The sequence below is a fragment of the Rhineura floridana genome, chromosome 1, assembly GCF_030035675.1.
Source record: "Rhineura floridana isolate rRhiFlo1 chromosome 1, rRhiFlo1.hap2, whole genome shotgun sequence".
In the NCBI taxonomy this organism is placed as follows: domain Eukaryota; kingdom Metazoa; phylum Chordata; class Lepidosauria; order Squamata; family Rhineuridae; genus Rhineura; species Rhineura floridana.
Window position 1 is genome coordinate 188,379,378 of NC_084480.1, and position 19,033 is coordinate 188,398,410.

At 42.7% G+C, this 19,033-nt stretch overlaps 1 protein-coding gene across 6 annotated transcripts in view; it reads left to right on the forward strand.

Annotated features, from left to right (window-relative positions):
- TRIO (trio Rho guanine nucleotide exchange factor) overlaps positions 1-19,033 on the forward strand; it is a 279,134-nt gene that overhangs the window by 85,542 nt on the left and 174,559 nt on the right. For all 6 annotated transcript variants that reach the window (XM_061589413.1, XM_061589410.1, XM_061589377.1 and 3 more), the window contains 3 exons: positions 2,994-3,116; positions 8,994-9,185; positions 13,403-13,534. In XM_061589413.1, the coding sequence (XP_061445397.1) occupies positions 2,994-3,116; positions 8,994-9,185; positions 13,403-13,534 (447 nt within the window). The remainder of the gene's footprint in view (positions 1-2,993; positions 3,117-8,993; positions 9,186-13,402; positions 13,535-19,033) is intronic.

Genomic DNA, 19,033 nt, shown 5'->3' on the forward strand with positions numbered 1-19,033 from the left:
CAGGCTGAGACAATATAATTGGATGTTTTATAGAATTCTGTAAAATTGCCGCCGTACCATCTAAAGTAAACTACTGACAAAGAAACAAATGAAATTCTTTGACTAATAAATAATTGCATCTTTTTACACAAACGACATTTATATGGCTTACTTCCCTCCCCCACGCACCACCTCCGGTTCTAACTAGCTGTGCCACTATTCCACATTGAATTATTTTCTTCACTTATATCTGAGCCTTCAAGCCAGCGTACAATAAATGGCTAAAAACCAAATTACAACAAAGATTAATGCATAAGATGGGTGTGCACACGCAAGGAGTTGTAAGGCTGAACTGTTAATAAGAAATGTCAGTGTCAAATGTTAAGGGGGGGGAAGGGGGCAGATGTATCTAAAATTGTGATTTGATGTCCTAAATATTTAATTTCAGATTTGCAAAGTTAATTATAAAAAAATCTGGTTAACAGTGAAATGCCATAAAATAGATTATTAAAATCTTGACTGAATATTTTTCAAGGACTGTCTTGAATTCAAACTTCCATATGTGCTGATTGTCCAGTTACTGTTCTTAAAAGCATGCGCACAGAGAGCAAGAAATGTTTTGTGACTGAAGCAGATTGTTAACCTGCTCCTTGCCAAATTGCACCATCTGATCAGGAAGCATTTTTGAACATTGTTTAAGCGGTCCTTCAAGGCCTGTCCTGCTAAGCATGCTTCAGGAGGCACCATGAGATCAACGAAGGAAGTAATTTTTTTTAATTTTTTTAATTTAATTTAATTTATATACCGCCCTAAGCCCAAGGGCTCTCTGGGCGGTGTACATACAATAAAGCAATCAAAATATATAAATACAATAATACAATAAAATCAAACCAACAAAGGTAAACAAAATAATCAAACATAGCAAAATACATCAAATACATATACTAATACGCATTAAAATGCCTGGGAATATAAAAAGGTTTTCACCTGGCGCCGAAAAGATAGCAGTGTCGGCGCCAGGCGCACCTCATCAGAGATACCATTCCACAGTTCGGGAGCCACAACCGAAAAGGCCCTATTTCGAGTCACCACCCTCCGAGCTTCTCGATGGGATGGTACTCGGAGAAGGGCCTTAGATGTTGAGCGCAGTGTACGGGTAGTTTCATATTGGGAGAGGCGCTCCACCAGGTATTGCGGTCCCATGCCGTGTAAGGCTTTATAGGTCAAAACCAGCACTTTGAATTTAGCCCGGAAACAAATAGGAAGCCAGTGCAGACGAGCCAGAACAGGTGTAATATGAGCGGACCTTCTTGTCTGCGTCAACAATCTGGCCGCTGCATTCTGGACTAACTGTAGTTTCCAAACTGTCTTCAAGGGCAGCCCAACGTAATTGATGTTGGAAGACAAAGCATTAGCCTCGGTGGTAGTGGACATGGCACAATTTGCACTCCGTTTCAGGTAGCAAAATGTCTTGGGCCTATATCTGTGCTGGTAGCAAGCATATTGCTCCCCATTAGAGCTGAAATGTTTGATCAGTGTAGCTGGGCCAGCTCTGTTGCTGGTAGTAATTGCCAAGTGCCACTGGAAACCAGATTGGCCCAGATATGCTTGTGTGGTTTGTCCACCTCTGCTGCTTTCCCTCCTCCACAGTGGGATGGAGCTGGGAGTGAGTATGTAGCCCTGCCAGCCAGGCTCAGTTTTGTTGCCACTCCTGGGGACTCCTGGCTACCCAGCAAGGAAGCAGCTGTCTCATATTTTGTGTAGGCAGTTCCACAAGTGCACACCTTTCAGGTCCTCACTCTTGCCAGTATGTGTTGTGTGCGTATATGCATGCAGACTTCATACGTGCACAAAGTAAAACAGACAGCCCACCTGAAATATGTGGGGAGGGGCAAGACTGGCAGCTGTAGCAGCTGTCAGTTTAACATATGCAAGTCTGACATTTCAGTTGCAAAACTTGCAGATGAATGCGCTGTGATTGTCCTTTTTCGGTTGCAGCTTGTCTTCACTCTAGCTGAAAATGCTCAGCACTGGATGTGGTGTTCCAGCTGCATGTTAACTAGTGCTGTGCTGGGTGGCACTGTTAACTCTCATACTGTATTTGTTAGCAGTTACTTCTTGTGGCGCCTTCAAATGTACGCAGTTGCTCCACAGCACTTGTGACTTATTATTTCTGTGCTGGCCTTTGAGATGTGTTAGAACTGTGATACCCAGTGTGCCTGCCTGCATTGCTTTGGGATGGTTCTGATGACTCTTGCTATTGTTGGTCTTATCCTGACTTAACCTAGTGCTTGTTGTAGTACTCCTGCATAATTGGCTTTCTCTCTTTTGGTAATGGTGCATTTGTTTAATATTCTTCTCTCCGACTCCCCATATCTGTAGTATTTTACATTTGTTTTCTGTTCAATTCAGTTTGCAGCCTAAATTTCTTGTTTATTCAGAATCCCTTGAACCCTGTCCTAATCCTTCCCACCTCTGTCAAGCGCATTTTGGGGGAGCACACGTAAGCTCCCTTTTAACCAGAACAATAGATAAGTTGGACAGGATAGGCAGCTGTGAGGTCCAGCTTGATGCTTGCACCTGCCGTTTCGGCTCATTAATGAGCATGCTGAAGGTAGCGCTCCAACAAGCTATGTATCCACCAAATAGCAGGGCCTTCTTGGTAATGTTTCTCCATTTTTACTTCTGCTTTGCCAATGAGTCCACAGCAAGTATTACTAGTCCACAACAGTTTCTACATGCCTAACTAGCTACTTGTATCAATGATCATTAGGAGCATATTGGTGGCTTAAAATGAGTCAATTCACTTCTTTACAAAAGCTTCTCAGCTTGTTTGCCTGGAAGCAATTCTTGCTCACCACAGGTGACTAGGCAAGTGGTTATTTATAAGCCTGATCTGCTGACCTCTGTGTTGTCATCGAAGCTTTGCTAATTTGTAAGTTCTTTGCTTGTGAACATGCCGATGTCCTTAACCTTCTGTTCTGTGATGAACATTCATTCTTGTCTTCTCTTAGATGTTCGACTGGATCACACACAACAAAGGCCTGTTTTTGAATAGCTACACAGAGATTGGAGCCAGTCACCCTCATGCCATGGAGCTCCAGACACAGCACAATCATTTTGCTATGAATTGTATGGTAAGAATCTCTGGAACTTGCAACAGCACTCTGTACTTGGCATGCATCTTGTCCTTTACAGTGCAGAAGCATATGAAATTCTGACCTGGTGTGCTGGCCTCCTCTGTATACTGTGTGGTGAAGAGGAAAGAACAGGAACCAATGTATATGAACAAGGTAGGAGAAGAGAGAGAGGAAGAGAGATGAAGACAACATAGCTTCGCTATTCTTGTTACTGAAGAACTGTCAAAGTGCAAGGCACTTTGCAGACCACAAACAGATAGATCTCTCCTCAGAGGGCATATAATCTATTATTCAGCACAAGCAGGGGGTAAACAGGGAAATAATAGGTCTTTGTTTCAGTTACACATACTTTAGTTACAGTACCGCAGCAGGACAAGGGAGTTGTGCCCAAGGCTAATGAATCACACTTCATAGAAGTAGCTGTCCTGCCCTACCCCATTAGAATCAAACTCGGAATCACTGACATGCTTTTCTCCAGTGTATGTTTAATGCAAAATTTAACACTAGAGCAGTTCACAGATGAGCTTACCAAGAACATGGGTCTCTGCGACAGTACAAGAGATTGCGAGGAATGGCTACTCGAGTGAAGATATTGTTGCAGCAACTTGATACTCTCCCAGGACCACTTAAATAGGGTTGGGGTGGGCTCACTACTTGTGTGAGAATTGTGTCTCAGATCAGGACTGGGCAAACACGCTGGTGCTCATCGCATGGACTGGGGACCGACCTCAGCCTGTGGGCACCTGCGCAACCGCAGGTGCATCCTTGGTGACAGGGGAGGAGACGTGCTGGCAGTTCTTTCCCAGTCCCCTCATCTGGTCTATCCACCTAATCCTCCCTCCCTCGAGGCGGAGGCAGGGGTAGATCAAGAGGGCTGGCAGACTCTGGAGTAATGGTGGGAGGAGGGTCATTGGCCAGCCCTGTCTCTTCGACAGCCAGTGGTGGCTTGGGGGTGTGGCTGTCACTGACCAGACTACTGAAGTCTTCTCCAGTTTCAGCCCCCTCCCTCTGCAGATCACTAGGGCCCTCCCCAGGATGCCAGTCCCCCTCCTCGTCCTTTCACTCACTTTGCCAGATGTTCTCTACGGGGTCCATGACAATAGCAGGACTAACATACATGGACTCTTTCCAAAGTCAGTGAGAGGTGGAGGCCTCATTTCTATGAGGGCATTTGGCACTGGGACCTTGAATTGCTAATACTAATAATTCCACAAGTTGTGAAATAGTGCTGAAACAGTGTAGCTTGCAGAAACCTCTGTTCAGGCAGTCATTTATAAATGTGGGCAGGTAAAATAAGAGCCTGATTCATATTTGTTGCGCCCAAGAGAATGGGGACAACTCCCTGGGCCCCCCAGATTGTAGTCATGTGGGCACACAACACTGTTACATGGGATCTTGGTTTGAATGGGCATCAGCAAATGACCGCTCTAAAAACTATTTGAAATGAATTAGTATCTTAATAAGCAAGGATTTACTGAAGCCTTTATGATCTGGAGTCACTTTCAGTTTCAGATTAGCAGTTCAAACATGACCTATTTTGACAGCATTTTGAACTTCTTAATGATACTTAGTAGTTTATTGCAGAGGCCTGTGTGGGCTTGCCTATATCCAAAGGCACTAATTCAGGGGTGGCCACTCCGTGGCTCTCCAGATGCTGCTGGACTACAGCTCCCATCATCCCTGACCATGAGCTGTGTTGGCTGAGACTGATGGGAGCTGTAGTTCAGCAGCATCTGGAGAACCACGGAGTGGCCACCCCTGCACTAATTCTTGAAGTTAATAACATCTGGGACAGTCTAAGCAGAGGACAGGAACTGAAATCAAAATGGAAACAAATACTAATATATCTGAAGAGATTATTCTGTGAAAGGGAAACATTCAGCTTGGGTTTCTGGTTTGCTGCTGTTGGTGTATCAGTCATTCAACCCCTAGGAGTTTAGTTATCAGAGGCCAACAGGCACAGTGTATTTTCACTTGCCCAGATGTTTTGTTGCTAACCAATCACAAGTAGATATTCATCAGTCCACCAGAGCACGGTAAGGTATCTTAAGCCTGAGACCTATAATTGATTGGCCTGTTATTTGGACACTTAAGACCTGCAGCCAAAGATACAACTAGCTAAATCAAATCCATTGTTGCTGGTGTTTTTTAAGGAATTCAAGCTCTTCAGGTAGAAAGCTGTAAGGCAACCAATATTCTTAGGAAGGAAAGAAAAAAAGAGCATAGTAATGCGAATTCTCAGATTCCTTCAGGAGAGAGACCCAATGCAAACATAATATTTAAGATTAACTAGATTCGTATGTGATTAGTGGTTTGTATTTTCTTCTTCTCATTTAAAAATGGGAGGAAATCTCTCCCTATTATTTCAAGGGGCACAGTTATGCCATATTCAACAAAAAGCTCTGAATGTTAAACAAGCTAGATACGATGCCAGAGGAACATTTAATTATAACCACATTTTGTGTGGGGCCAGATACGCAAACAGTGTTATCTTTTCATGGAGGATGGAACTTTATTTGCTACGATCCTCCTCTCTAAATGTTGAATCTTGTTTGCAGCTGAGGTCTTTCTGTAATCTTGCTGCCCTCATTTGATCCAAAGTAGAGTAAAATGGCCTTAATATTAATAAGGGGTGAAAAATGGTTGTCTCCTTATGCACTTACAGGTACTATAATAGCTCGCATCAGCCCCAGCCAGTGATCAGGGATAATGATAGTCCAAAATACCTGGGGGGCACCAGGTATGGGAAGGCTGGCATAATGCAGTTTTTCACACGGTACTTCCCTAAGTATATGGGCAGTTGATTTATCTGTGGACTTTAGCATACTCTTGCATCCATAGGGAAATATGGAGATCAGATATATTGAGTGTTTGTGTGCCATCTTATGGGACCCTTTTTTAAAAAAGGCAGTGACTATGCTGTAAGAAGTCGCTTGCTTGCAACCTCAAATTTAGTTATGGTGACTCACCTCTAGGAATTCATGTAATGCAGCAGATTGGCAAAGCTTGTCACTTTAACAAACAAAAACAAAAAACCTTTGTAATCCTTGGCCAAGGTGGGGAATGTTCCTCTGAAGCTCACGTGTTGGAAGGCAAAGGAGGGCAGTGTCTAAAATTGTAGGTTGCAATCCTGCATGCAATTTCCCATACACAGGTCATATGGAAATCAATTCAAGGCTACTTGAATTTGGCTTATCCGACAGACAGTAAATATTGATAACCTTCTTATGATGGTGTTTTTGGTAAGCCCCCTTAGTTAGGCTTACCTATTTTCACAACAGCCCAGTAAGGAAGGCCATTAGTATTTTTATCTACGAGGTGGGGCCAGAAACGGAGTAATTTGAATTGTACTCTGGTTTCTCAGGCTGCATGACTTTGGGTTTCCTGCCAGTGTGTTTGAGGTGTCTGCATTCAGGAATACTGCAGCTAAGCACAGGACACTGAAATTCACTACATCTCTGTTCTCTGATCGCTTTTGCACCTGGGAAGGATGTGAAAGGGGGCAGAATGGACAAAGAGTCCTAGTCTCTGCTCCCTTTGCATGCTGATTTTAGTTTTGTGGATACTTGATAGTGATGGAGTGGGAAGAAATCTTGCCTGTACATGGTTGGTGTCTTATCTCGCTTCCCTGACAGCTCTCTTGGGCTCTTCAAATGTGAATAGAAGCCCTTGGTGTTCTCTCTCCTAATTTGGAATGCAAATGGCAGCAGACTTTTGAACTCTTTTTAGAAAGCATGGATAGCTATAGCTTTTAGTGGAATTTGATGCCCTTAGTGACGCGGCCAAATAAAGCCTCAAGAATTTTTGACTTAAAAAGATTGATCACTTACTTGCCATAAATCCTTCAGTGGTTCATTGCTCATGACAGTTCTGAAGCAGAGGACTCCAGTGATCACTGAACCCTTCCCAGATTTGAGTGCCAAATTTTCCAGTGCCACTTACCCTCTTTATTGGAAAGTTCATGTACAATGTATCCCTGTTGAGCGCTACTGTACCACTTCTGTGCCTCTTGATATCTACTGCTTGTGGATGGAAGATCCAATTTCAATGTTCCTAGCGGCGTGGGCTCAGCTCTGTCTTGAGAGCAAGGAGGAAGGTCTGTGTCGCATTATGCAAGCAGTAGTGGCTAATAAGGCAACTGCAGGCTGGAGATATAGAAGTTGTGACAGCAGGAGGCAGGATGAGTTTGTTGTGGAGCTTCAGTTGGTCCAGGAAAAAGAGCCATTCATGCTTTCAAGGAAGCAAAATCTTAAACCAAAGCCCTCAAAACGGAAATTTAATTTCTTTTCTTTGAGGAATTGTATAGTGGTAGCTTATATAGTATCAGTCTATAAGGGTGCTGTTGAGGCCTGTAACTGGCAGTCTGCTTGGATTTGAGTGGAAATTCTAAGCTCAAATCTCATAACCTGGTGCTCTGTTGAATATGGTAAGAAGCAGAGAGTTCAGATAAGGTAAAAAATAGTTCAAGAACTGGCAGCCTGAAGTTACCCCAACCCCTGCTAAAGGTTTTTTCCCCCTTAAGACCTGAAATACTTTTTTACTTCCAGTATTCCTTTTTAATTCACAAACCTGTCAGACTGATTTAAAAAGCTGTTCTTAGGCCTTCCAAAGGTCTTTTTAAGACTGTAGCAAACAAAAGCCACACTGTTAATGAAAATCTGTGTCATTTAGAGTGGTTCAAGGTGCAGTGTGATTTGCAGTCCCCCCCCCTTCCCTGGGTTAAACAAAAAAAATGCAGACCTTTGCTCAAAACAAGCTGCTTGCCTGCACTACTAATGAAAACGGATGGCAATGGGTTTGGAGAAAGTGGCATTGGCACAATGTCTTGGCAGCTTGGCATTTCACCATTCCCTTCCAGAAGCCAATTATGGGCAGTCAGTTGTACTGGTGCATGATTTAAGAACTAATGCTATTTACCTGCTAAGTGAAAAGGGAACATAAGAAGCTATGAATTCTATTGGAGGCCTCAAAGTTAAGAGGGGCTGTATTATGATATGTTAACAACAAGAACAGCCTTCTTCAACCTAGTGATCTTCAGTTGTTGTTGGGCCATAATTCCCATAATCTCTGACCATTGACTGTGCTGGCTGGAGCTGATGCAAGTTGGTGTCCAAAACATCTGGAAGGCATCAGGTTGGGGAAGGCTGAGCTAGAATCTTTGTCCACGGTGTTTTCTGACAAGTAGTTCTCATGAGGGGCAGCTGCCCATTCTGCTCAGTGTAGGCAGTTATTCAGAACGATGGCATCCATCCAGGGAATAGATCTGTCCTTTCTTGTTAGGCTCAGTTGTGTCGCTGACCCCAGAAGGTGAAGCATCTGTGATGAAATTCAGGTTGCTGGTTTTATCCTATTGGGGTTGTAAATGGCTTTGGACTGACATATTTAAAGATGATTTCCTCCCATATGCTTTACTACAACTCATGTTCTACTGAGACAATCCTTTAGCTAGCCTGTGCCAAGATTGACCATCAAGTGTGCGCCAAGCTGGCATTTATAAGGGTTGACAACGCTTGTGGGGTGGATGGGTAGGGAGTTGTAGTATGCCATGTCTTTCTGTTCTAATTCCTTTGTGTTTGATGAAAATTAAGATTTAAATGCTGTCTCTGCAAGCTCAGAATATTGTACACGGTGTTCAGTTCAGCATCTTTCAAGTCTGTTCACTTGTATTATTATTTTAAACAAGGGTGCCAAATTCAGAATACTGAACTCTGAACTTGCATGATGTTTGCACAAAATGCACATGCCCCTGATTATCATTAACATAAGGATATGAGCAAAAAACGAGTTTGTGTCAGAATGGATTCCTATATCTTGTGAGGTCCTTAACATGCTTAGCGTGCTTGTCTAATGTGTTTTGTCTTGTCCTTTTTGTAGAACGTGTATGTAAACATAAACCGCATCATGTCTGTAGCCAACCGTTTGGTGGAGTCCGGTCACTATGCTTCACAGCAGATCAAGCAGATTGCTAGCCAGTTGGAACAAGAATGGAAAGCGTTTGCTGCAGCCCTCGATGAGCGAAGTACCTTGTTAGATATGTCGGCCATTTTCCACCAGAAAGCTGAGCAGGTCAGTAATTCCACACAGCAGCAACAACAGGCTGATCTTGCACGGTTTCATTTAGTTTTGAAATAGACTTGGAGTCTAAGCCCCAGTTTATATATTTTCTTCTTAGTGAGGCATCACAGTGGGAAAGCGTCCTGGCGGATGTTGATCCCTGAAGCAGTTATAGGCAACTTGGCTTGGGGTTCTTCCTCCAAGACTTTGCTTTGGGCAGGGGAAGAGAGCCATCACTGCTCAGCTCATCCTCATTGTAGCATAACACCTCCATGGCTTTTAGCTAGAAGGAACAAATAAATCCATATCTTGAATTTTCTCCCCCTTGTTCCCTCCAGCGAGGTGTGAAAATTGGTGGGAGAAATATCAATAATTTAAGATATGCAGTCGATACCATACGAATGCTGATGAAAGTTAAAGAGGAAAGCACAAAAGCAGGACTAAAGCTGAACATCAAGACTGAAGTGATGACAACAAAAGATTTATGTAACTTCAAATTTGACAATGAGGACACTGAACTTGTCAAGGATTATGAATACCTTGGCACAGTCATTAACCAAAAGGGAGACAATGGTCAAGAAATCAGAAGAAGGCTAGGACTGGAGAGGGCAGCTGTGAGAGAACTAGAAAAGGTATTCAAATGCAAAGATGTATCACTAAACACTAAAGTCAGGATCATTCAGACCATGGTATTCCCGATCTTTATGTATGGATGTGAAAGTTGGACAGTGAAAAAAGCGGATAAGAGAAAAATCAACTCATTTGAAATGTGGTGTTGGAGGAGAGCTTTGCGCATACCATGGACTGCGAAAAAGACAAATAATTGGGTGTTAGAACAAATTAAACCAGAACTATCGCTAGAAGCTAAAATGATGAAACTGAGGTTATCATACTTTGGACACATCATGAGAAGACATGATTCATTAGAAAAATTAATAATGCTGGGGAAAACAGAAGGGAGTAGAAAAAGAGGAAGGCCAAACAAGAGATGGATTGATTCCATAAAGAAAGCCACAGACCTGAATGTACAAGTTCTGAACAGGGTGGTTTATAGCAGATGCTCTTGGAGGTCACTGATTCATAGGGTCTCCATAAGTCGTAATCGAATTGAAGGCACATAACAACAACAACATTCCCTTCAGCAAAATACATGCAATTAGGCTGCGGTAAGGGAAACGAGAGGCTGCAGGGGTCTTTTTCCTTCTTTTTCTCAAAGCATAGACTAAGGGGGGGGTTCAAAAGGGATCTCAAGGCAACACTGCTTGTAACTGCTTTGGGAATTGGTGGTCATTACAAGCTACAAATAAGCTTTTTATTATGTGATGCCTTGTTAAAAGGCAGACTTATTACTTGGTCTCGGAAAGGATCTGTCAGTGAGTAGAAAGCATAAACAAAAGCCCTGGTTTGTGCCAGAACATTTCCCTAACTTGAATGGCATTATTATAGTTGCACAGTCTACATTATCCATCAAACGGTTCACAAGGATTTTAAAGGATAGCTAGCAAATTGGGGACACTGGCATGTAAGACTAAATTAAAGTTTAACCCGAGGCAAACATTTGACTATGGTCTCTAGCTGCAGGCGGTCTTAGTTATTTAAAGTAACAGTTCTAAGTTATGCATAGGCAGAAGGGAATTAAAAACTTGATCTAGTGAGAAGCAGGCATAAATGTTCCTCTTATCCCCTGGTGGGCTGCCTCCATAACTAGAGTGTGTCTTCCTTAAGGGCATGTGCTCCTCACTTGCAAACTCAGCTTTGAGTTGCCTGTCAGTTTTGTTTCTGTTACAAGTTTTGTTTCTGTTACAGTGAGTGCGTTCACTTGACTGTGCATTTATTCGGCTAAATGGAAGAGTGAAATATACTCAGCTGCTTCCTTTGACTTGCTACATCTGAAGTTTTGTATTTATCCCTCTAGATGCAATTTAGTTTGTAGCCAATCAGCCAATGAAGGTGACCAAATAAAAGGAGGGCAAGCTTCTCTACCTTCACTAGTCATGTAGAAAAGGCAATTGTGGGCTGCTATTTTCCATCTCTGCATATGAAATAACTGCAACCTGTCAAAATTGTATATAACTATTAGTAAGGCTAAAGAGGCATGAATCTAGTACAGGTGGGAAACATTTCTCTCAAATCTGAACATGGAAATGTGTTGCTTTTGCTTACAATAGAGCAGTGACTTTGGAAGATAGAGGTTCAAATCCTATCTCAACCAAAGGAAAGCTTTGAGCAAGTCACTGTCTCTTGCGCAGTGGACAGAGGTATGGACCAAGAAGTCCTTTGTTTAGATATGTCCAAGCCAGCTGTATTGGGATGATAATTCTGTTAAGAAAGGTCAGTGTTATGGTAAGGATTAGTGAGACACGAAGAGCTATATAAATGCTAAATATTTGGAGAGGGGCCATAGTTTAGGAACCAGATACATGGCTTGCATGTGTAAGCTCACTGGTTCAATTCCTGGTGTCCTTAGCAAAAAGGTAACAGGATTAGGAAAGACCCCTGCCTGAGACCTTGAAGATTGCTGCCAATTGGAGTAGATGGCTTTGGACTGGCTAGTGGTTGACTCAGTATGGCAGCTGCAAATTTCTGTATCTAGCATCTTAGACTGGTTGAGTACTTTCCTATATTGCAAGTTCAGACAATGGAGATGAGCTCTGTTTACCAGGAGGCAGGTTCCTTAAAGGAATACGTACTCTCTTGAGGGACTGGAATAGGGAAATTCTTTCCATTCCTCCCTTGAGCCAGTCAGTTTCGAGATAGCTGAGACCTCCAGGATCTAGTTTGCTTCACAGCTTTAGGCTGTTACTTGGCCTTTTTTTTTAGTAGAACCTACTAAATAAAACTAACACCATACTGCTCTACTGATAATGAATTCAGGTGACAGGAATGCATGTCACATTATTAACCTCTGGCATATTATGGACATACCTGATAGTGTACATAGAGAATTAGTTCTCATGCCCATTATGCATTATTGTGATTGCCTTAAGTTTACCCAGTTCAAATTGCTTTCAGAAGTACAAGTTTGCTGTACATAATTTCTGAGCCAAGCATGTCTCGCTTCCAGCCAATCTGCAACTGGACCGTGTGTCCGCTGTCCCCCAACGTGCCTGGCCGTTGCGGTATCGGTGTCCAAATGAATAAGAGGAGAGGCTTCATTCTTTTATTTTTAGCGTTCTCTTCTGTGTAAATGCAACTTGAGGAGAAATAAAAACAGAACATGGAAAAGTCTGGGACTAATTGAATTAGCTTCATTAATGGGTGGTTCTGCTGTATGCTTAGGTACTTAATTATAGCACTTTGTCCACAGGAAAAGAGGCTATGAATTATAAGCTACCACCATTGTATCTGTATGTTGGAGAGTGTATTAATGGTGAGAGTGACAGGGGTGCATGATTTGATGGGATTGTCTGCTGCCAGCAATTGCAGCTGAACTCTTTTAAGATTTCTGGATGCATTTATAACTGTCCCATTTCTCATGTCAGTTGAGGTTTGGCTTCAGATTGTTTTAGTGCTTCCATATGTGTTTGTTTCCTCTCCTAAGCCCCTCCACAGCTAACAAAGACTTCTCATTTTGCGAAAGTTTTTTCTTTTACAATTCTCTTCTTTGCAAAGGATAGCAAATAAATGAATAAATAAAAATAGTGTTTCTTATTTACTTATTAAATTTCTCTCCTGCCCTTCCTCCCAGAAGGAGCCCAGGGCGCCTGTTTATTATTTATTTATTTCATTATTTAATGCAACCTATTCTTTAAACTAGTTGAAACAAAGGTAGAAATAAATACATATTAGTTGCTAGTTGAAAAGATTCCTGAAATACTCCTGCTGTTCCTTGCAGACTTCAGTATTCTTTAGATAGAAGAAAACAGAGTTTTAAAGGCAATATTTGTTGTTGCTATGTGCCTTCAAGTCGATTACGACCTATGGCGACCCTATGAATCAGTGACCTCGAAGAGCTTCTGTCATGGACCTCTCTATTCAGATCTTCTAAGTTCAGGTCTGTGGCTTCCTTTATGGAATCAATCCATCTCTTGTTTGGCCTTCCTCTTTTTCTATCCCCTTCTGTTTTTCCTAGCATTATTGTATAAACAATGAATGAAAAGCTTACCTTCAAGAGGACTAGTTTGCTGCTTAATTCACCCTTATTTGCAGAATACTGTGCAGGAGACCTACTGCTGTCTCTTAATTTATGTGTTTTTTTGTGAATAATTGGGATTTTCCTTTCCTTCTAGTACATGAGTAATGTGGATTCATGGTGCAAGGCCTGCGGTGAGGTAGAGCTTCCTTCAGAACTGCAGGACTTGGAGGATGCCATCCATCATCACCAAGGAATATATGATCATATTACGTTGGCATATTCTGAGGTGGGCAACATCATTTCCCCTATTTTAATGTGGATTGTTTTTGTAGCAGAAACAACAAAAAGCAGCACCCTGAAGAATAACATATTTATTATGGTGTAAGCTTTTGCAGACTAGAGTCCACTTCATTAGATGCATGTTGTATCTATGTAGTCAGCATGAAGATATATATATATATATACACACATGCACGTACACACACGGGTGCAATTCATTCATCTGATGAAGTGGGGTCTAGTCTGCAAAAGCTTATGCTATAATAAATATGCTGTGCTTTTACAGGGTGGATTACAACAATAAAAATTTTACTGTGCAATTTTAAAAACAAAATGAAACCAGCCAACCGTACACAGTGATCATCAGGTTAATTTCCAGTTCTCAGGTAGGTCACAAATACTTTTCAGCTGTCAAAGGCCAGGATAAAAAGGCATGACTTCAGGATACAGTGGAAGCTGAAGAATGATGAATCTGTGTAGAGAGAGAGTTCTACAGTTTTGGGGCTACCACAGAGAAGCCCTCTCCCGGGCTGCCTCTCCTAAAACTTCTGTGGGTGGCAGAACTACCAGGAAAGCTTCCTCTGCTGATTTTTACACCCAGCATGTTCTGTAGGGAAGCAAGTGGTCTTTTATAAGAGTGTAAGAATTTTCACCTTCATACCAACCTTCAGTTACACCCTCTTATCATTTCCTCTACCTATACACATAGAAAGCTTTATATTCTGTGTTTCTTCTTCTCTCACTCCTGTCTTTGCATTTTTCTCCTCCCTCCACCACCAGCTGCTTCTTCACAGTAATTGCTATGGAGCCTGAGAAAAGACAAGTAAGATGATAGTTTTGTTCTCACCAGGTAGTTATGAAGTTGGGCTGATCCCTCACCAGCCTCAGACGCTCATAAACTCTGGATCTATTGGTGTGCCTCAGTATTACTTAGTGACAGAACGAGGAGGACCTCTTACACATAAAACAGTCCATGTTTTAATAAAGCATTGGCTTGTCATCTGGATACCAACCGCAGAAGGCATAGATCTCTGGGGTTACGCCCATGTTTGTGCCAAAATGTTCCAGTTAATTTCTCTCAGCAGCCGTCTTAGCTCTTTCTGGATTAGTTTGTATGGTGGGCAGGAACACGAAGTAAATATTTTCTATGCTCCTATCCCCCACCTAAAATAAATAAATAAATAAACCTGTGAAAACTTGGGAATCGTGTGTCTGTCAGGCCCAGGATGTGACTCAGGAACCAGACCAGAGGTTGTAGTTAATTCGTGTTTTATTAGAGTAATGTCCAACAAAGACTGCGCTTTCTCATGAAGCAATACAGGGATACAGGTCCTGCGACATTGGGAGAAAGTTGACAGAGCAAGGGGCTGCTTCCCGCCTGTTCTTTAAGAAGGGGCTAAACGGGCGCGCAACCTTTCGCTCCTCCTTAACTCCCCTCAGGTACTGCCCGCCTTCCCCCCCTTCTCTCCTGTCTTTTCAACCGTCTGCGTGTGCGTGGTGAGGGGGGAGGCATCACCTCCTCCTCTTCTGAAGTGTCCGATTCCCCTATGGGTGATAAAGAAGGGGCTGAGGGTAAACCATCTCTCCACCTTTCTGCTGTGATCAGCCCTCCCTCTTGCTCTGAGCTGCGGAGAAGGGAGGGCCTGGGAATGTCTGGGGAGGATTCTAAAACTTCAAGGCTCTCAGGCTCCCCGTTGCTAGGCGACCCTATCTCTGGCATGTCCTCTGTTTCGGCTTCGCTCCACAGAGGGTAAGTTCCTCCCTCCTCCCTCTGCCAGCCATTTGAATCCTCTTCTGACAACCCCCCAGGAGCCCAGCTCATCCTCCCGACAGTGTCCAACATTCTTCATTATACCAGTGCCGGAGAAAAGCAATTTTTGTTTATCAGAGTCCATGAGATCCTGCATATATATAAATCTGACCTCTCACATTACTATCTGAATGAAGTGAAGGCTGTTAGGTTGGAGTTTTAAACCTGCTCCTGATCTCAGAACTTGTAGAGGTTCTGAAGAGTAGGGAGAGAATTAGCATCTGAACAGGCACTAAAAAGAGTCTCTAGTTTTGCTCATTCATTGTCATCTGTACCTAAAATATGAAAGCTGAATCTCTCACTTGAGTTACCTTGGCAAAGATAAATTGACACTTTTCCTAACAGCCCACATTGATACAAATTCAAGTCGTTTTTTCCACTAGAAGAGGTGTATGGTTCAATTTATCACCAGGCAATCAAGCCCTCTCCTGCAACCACTCTGTCTTCACTGGAGCCAAGTTCTGGAGACTCAGGGCCTCAGCCTTTAGGATGAACCAGTTGCTATTGTCTACTTTTCCAGCCATAGAAAGGTTCTACACCGTCAGTGCTAGAGGTCAAATTACTTCTTGACTATTGCTGTCAGTACAGGGCTGTGTTGTATATCACCACCCATCTGTGGTGTTTGCCAGGTGTAACCCTCCAATAAGCAACTCATGGCAGGGAGATGCTCTTGGGCAAGAATGGGGAGCCTTTTTGGGCCAATGGGCCAGAACATAATGTCCCCAACTTTGACAGGTGGGTTGTCTTGCCCACCTGTCAAAGGGCCTTATGCTTTGCCTCCCTAGCACCCAACAGCCAGGTGGTAGCTGGGCACTTGGGAACCACAGTGCCAAGAGGGTTCGCAGCCCTATACGTGGCAAAGTGCCAAGCATGGGTATGGTAAAGCTGATTTTCCCAGGGATGGGCTGTGCGATCAGGTTCCCTGCAGAGGAAGTCAACTGTGTAGCCAATCCAGCTGAGTTTCTACCTGCCCCACACCTGATGTCACATATGATGGCATGTGGGCATGGTGTGTGGAAAGTTTCCTTGCAAGCCAAATTGGGACATGGGATAGCCAGGGGTTCCCCACTGCTGCTCTAGGGCCGAATCCAACCTCAAAGGTTTTCCACCTCATCCACAGCATAGCTTCTGTAAGACTCCCCACTGCATACATAATTATGCACATCAGCCATTTTCTCCCTAGCTGAGAAGCCCTTAAAGGCCTCTGTAATCCACTTTCCAACAGTGTAAATGGCAAAAGAGGCCTTGGTGGAGCTCCTTGTTTCCAAGCCAGCACGCATCCCTAATCACATTACATGTTAACACATGCATCTACCTTGAATGCATGATATTTTGAGATGTTTGTCCAGCATCATGGCTCACCATGAGGAGGTTGCACTGTAATCTTAATTATTTCCGTTTTGGAGGGAATTAGCAATGCTCACTGAGTCCAGTTTTGGTTCCAAATGACATTAAAGACTAAAATAGTTGTGTGGCTTGAATCACCAAAGTGCAATATTCTTAGAAGAGTACAGTGGATAGTTTGAGTAAAACTTATACACAAGCTTTCCAAACTCACTTTGCCTGGACTGACAGTTCAGGTGTCACTTCCTTCTATGATAGAGGTGGAGGTGGGGAACCTTATTGTTACTATATATATATGGAGCGGGGAGTGGCTCTAGGGATCTAGCAGGTTGCAGTGGAGTCCTAGATACAAGAGTGGAAAGTATAATATTTTTGTTGTTGTTGTTGATGATGATGATGATAATTTCTTACCTGCCTTTCACTGTGAGGTCGCAGGACAAGTTACAACAATACATAATGCAACTGAAACATGGGCTGGGGAAATGTGACGATGGGAGAAAAAAAGAGCTGTGAAATGGAGGTGATAGGGAGAAATGGAATTAAACACTAATTAATTGTTCCGAGAAGAGGAACCAAAGGAACCTTTTATGTCACTCTTTGCACCTGGACTGCATAGTTTCCAAGCAAGCAATCTGGTTTTCTTAAGAACCTTCCGAATGTGGTTGCAAAAATAGAGAAGTTTCCCCAAGGAGAGTACGTGGCTTTGTACCCATTTATGGCTCCTAACTAACTCAAAGAAAACAACTGACAGAGATGAGGCAAGGGAGCAGGATGGAAGAGGCAAGGAAGGGGAGATAACTGGGGTTGGCGCAGTCTTCCCTCATGGAAGTCGCATGAGGAAGGAACAGATTGAACCAGCTTGAAGCATCCTGAGCAAGGAGAGGACCCACAAGAGCTGAACAGTGTGGTCTCTTGGGGATTAACAAAGAGTTTTAAAGACGCCCTGATGGAGAGGGGTTATTTGATGCAATAAGTGAACTTGAATCTGGCCAATGCCAGAGGAAGTGGATTTCCTAGGTCAAGATTCATATGCTGAGTCACTAGAGGTATGGCAATCTGCTTTTCCCGATCTCTCTAAGAGGGCTTTCTGGAGTTCTTGCCCTTCTCAGATACTGAGGGCAAGTACATCTGATATTAACAAGTTTAGTTAATGTACGTCAAGATTTGCTTCATCTGTGCACTTGTTTGTTCTGCAGCCACTTCTGAATGTAGCTAAATGATCCAAGGAGGTTAGAGACATACTCGGAGTGCAGCCTCAATTAGGCACCTTGGTAATAGCCCTCAGCATCAATTACACGCCTTGACTGCTGATTCCTATGCCCAAGCCCAAGACACCGTAGTGAGCAGCTGAAACGCACATCAAGGGGAGAGCTCTTCCAAAACGGTGTTTGCGGTTAACCCAGGGAGAGATAGGGTTAAAGAGCCTTTTGTTTGGTTGTGTAAGAGTAAATGAGTGGACAGAGCCAATGTTTCTGCCCCTTCACCCTATGCTCAGTTGAAAACACTGTCCCTAATACAGGTTAGTTGCCAACCAGCATACATTGCGCAAATATTTCAGATTGTCTTTTAATTGCATTTATAATGGCTTGACACCTCCCATCTTTCATGAGACTCTCACTTTGTTCCAAAGTAACAATCTAAAAATGCTGTATGTGATTTTTATCCAGTTAAAAGCAGAGGATATTGTTTTGTCTTCAAGTATAATTTAGCAGCCATGAGAAGTGGGGCACGAATTTTGTGTGTGTGCGTGCGCACGCACGCACGCACGCACACACACACACAGTTACTTTGGGTCTACCTTGAAATGAATTACAACAAAATAATGCCATTCATGGAGTTGAAACTTGCCGTCTGCCTTCCTGTGTAATACTTCGGTTGATGGACAGTGCCACTTTCATCTGCAGGTGGGAGTTGCAATGTTTGAATGATCACGTTAAAAAAAAATCATCTGAGAGAGATGGCTATGTTACAAACCTTCCCTATACTGTTCCTTTCTGTATGTTAAAAAAAAATGTGAATTTTCATTCAAACATTTAATCATCTAGTTAGTTTTAAGTGGTATAATCCAGTAATAGACTGTGTAAAATAGCTGTTTGACTTGACTCTTTCAGTAATGTTAATACAGGAGGATTTCCCCCCCACTTAAAAACAAAAACTCTCAAGAGAGAGCAACATCTTGTTGAAAAAACTCATTCTTTAATCTGTTAGAATTTGTTTCAAAAGGGAGAAAGACAATCCTGTACAGTCATCGTACAGAGTCAATTATTTTCATTGGTGTGAAGCAAGAAATAAATTAAACTCCATTTCTACATATATAAAAAGGAGCTATGAAGATTAAGGGGACCACATTTT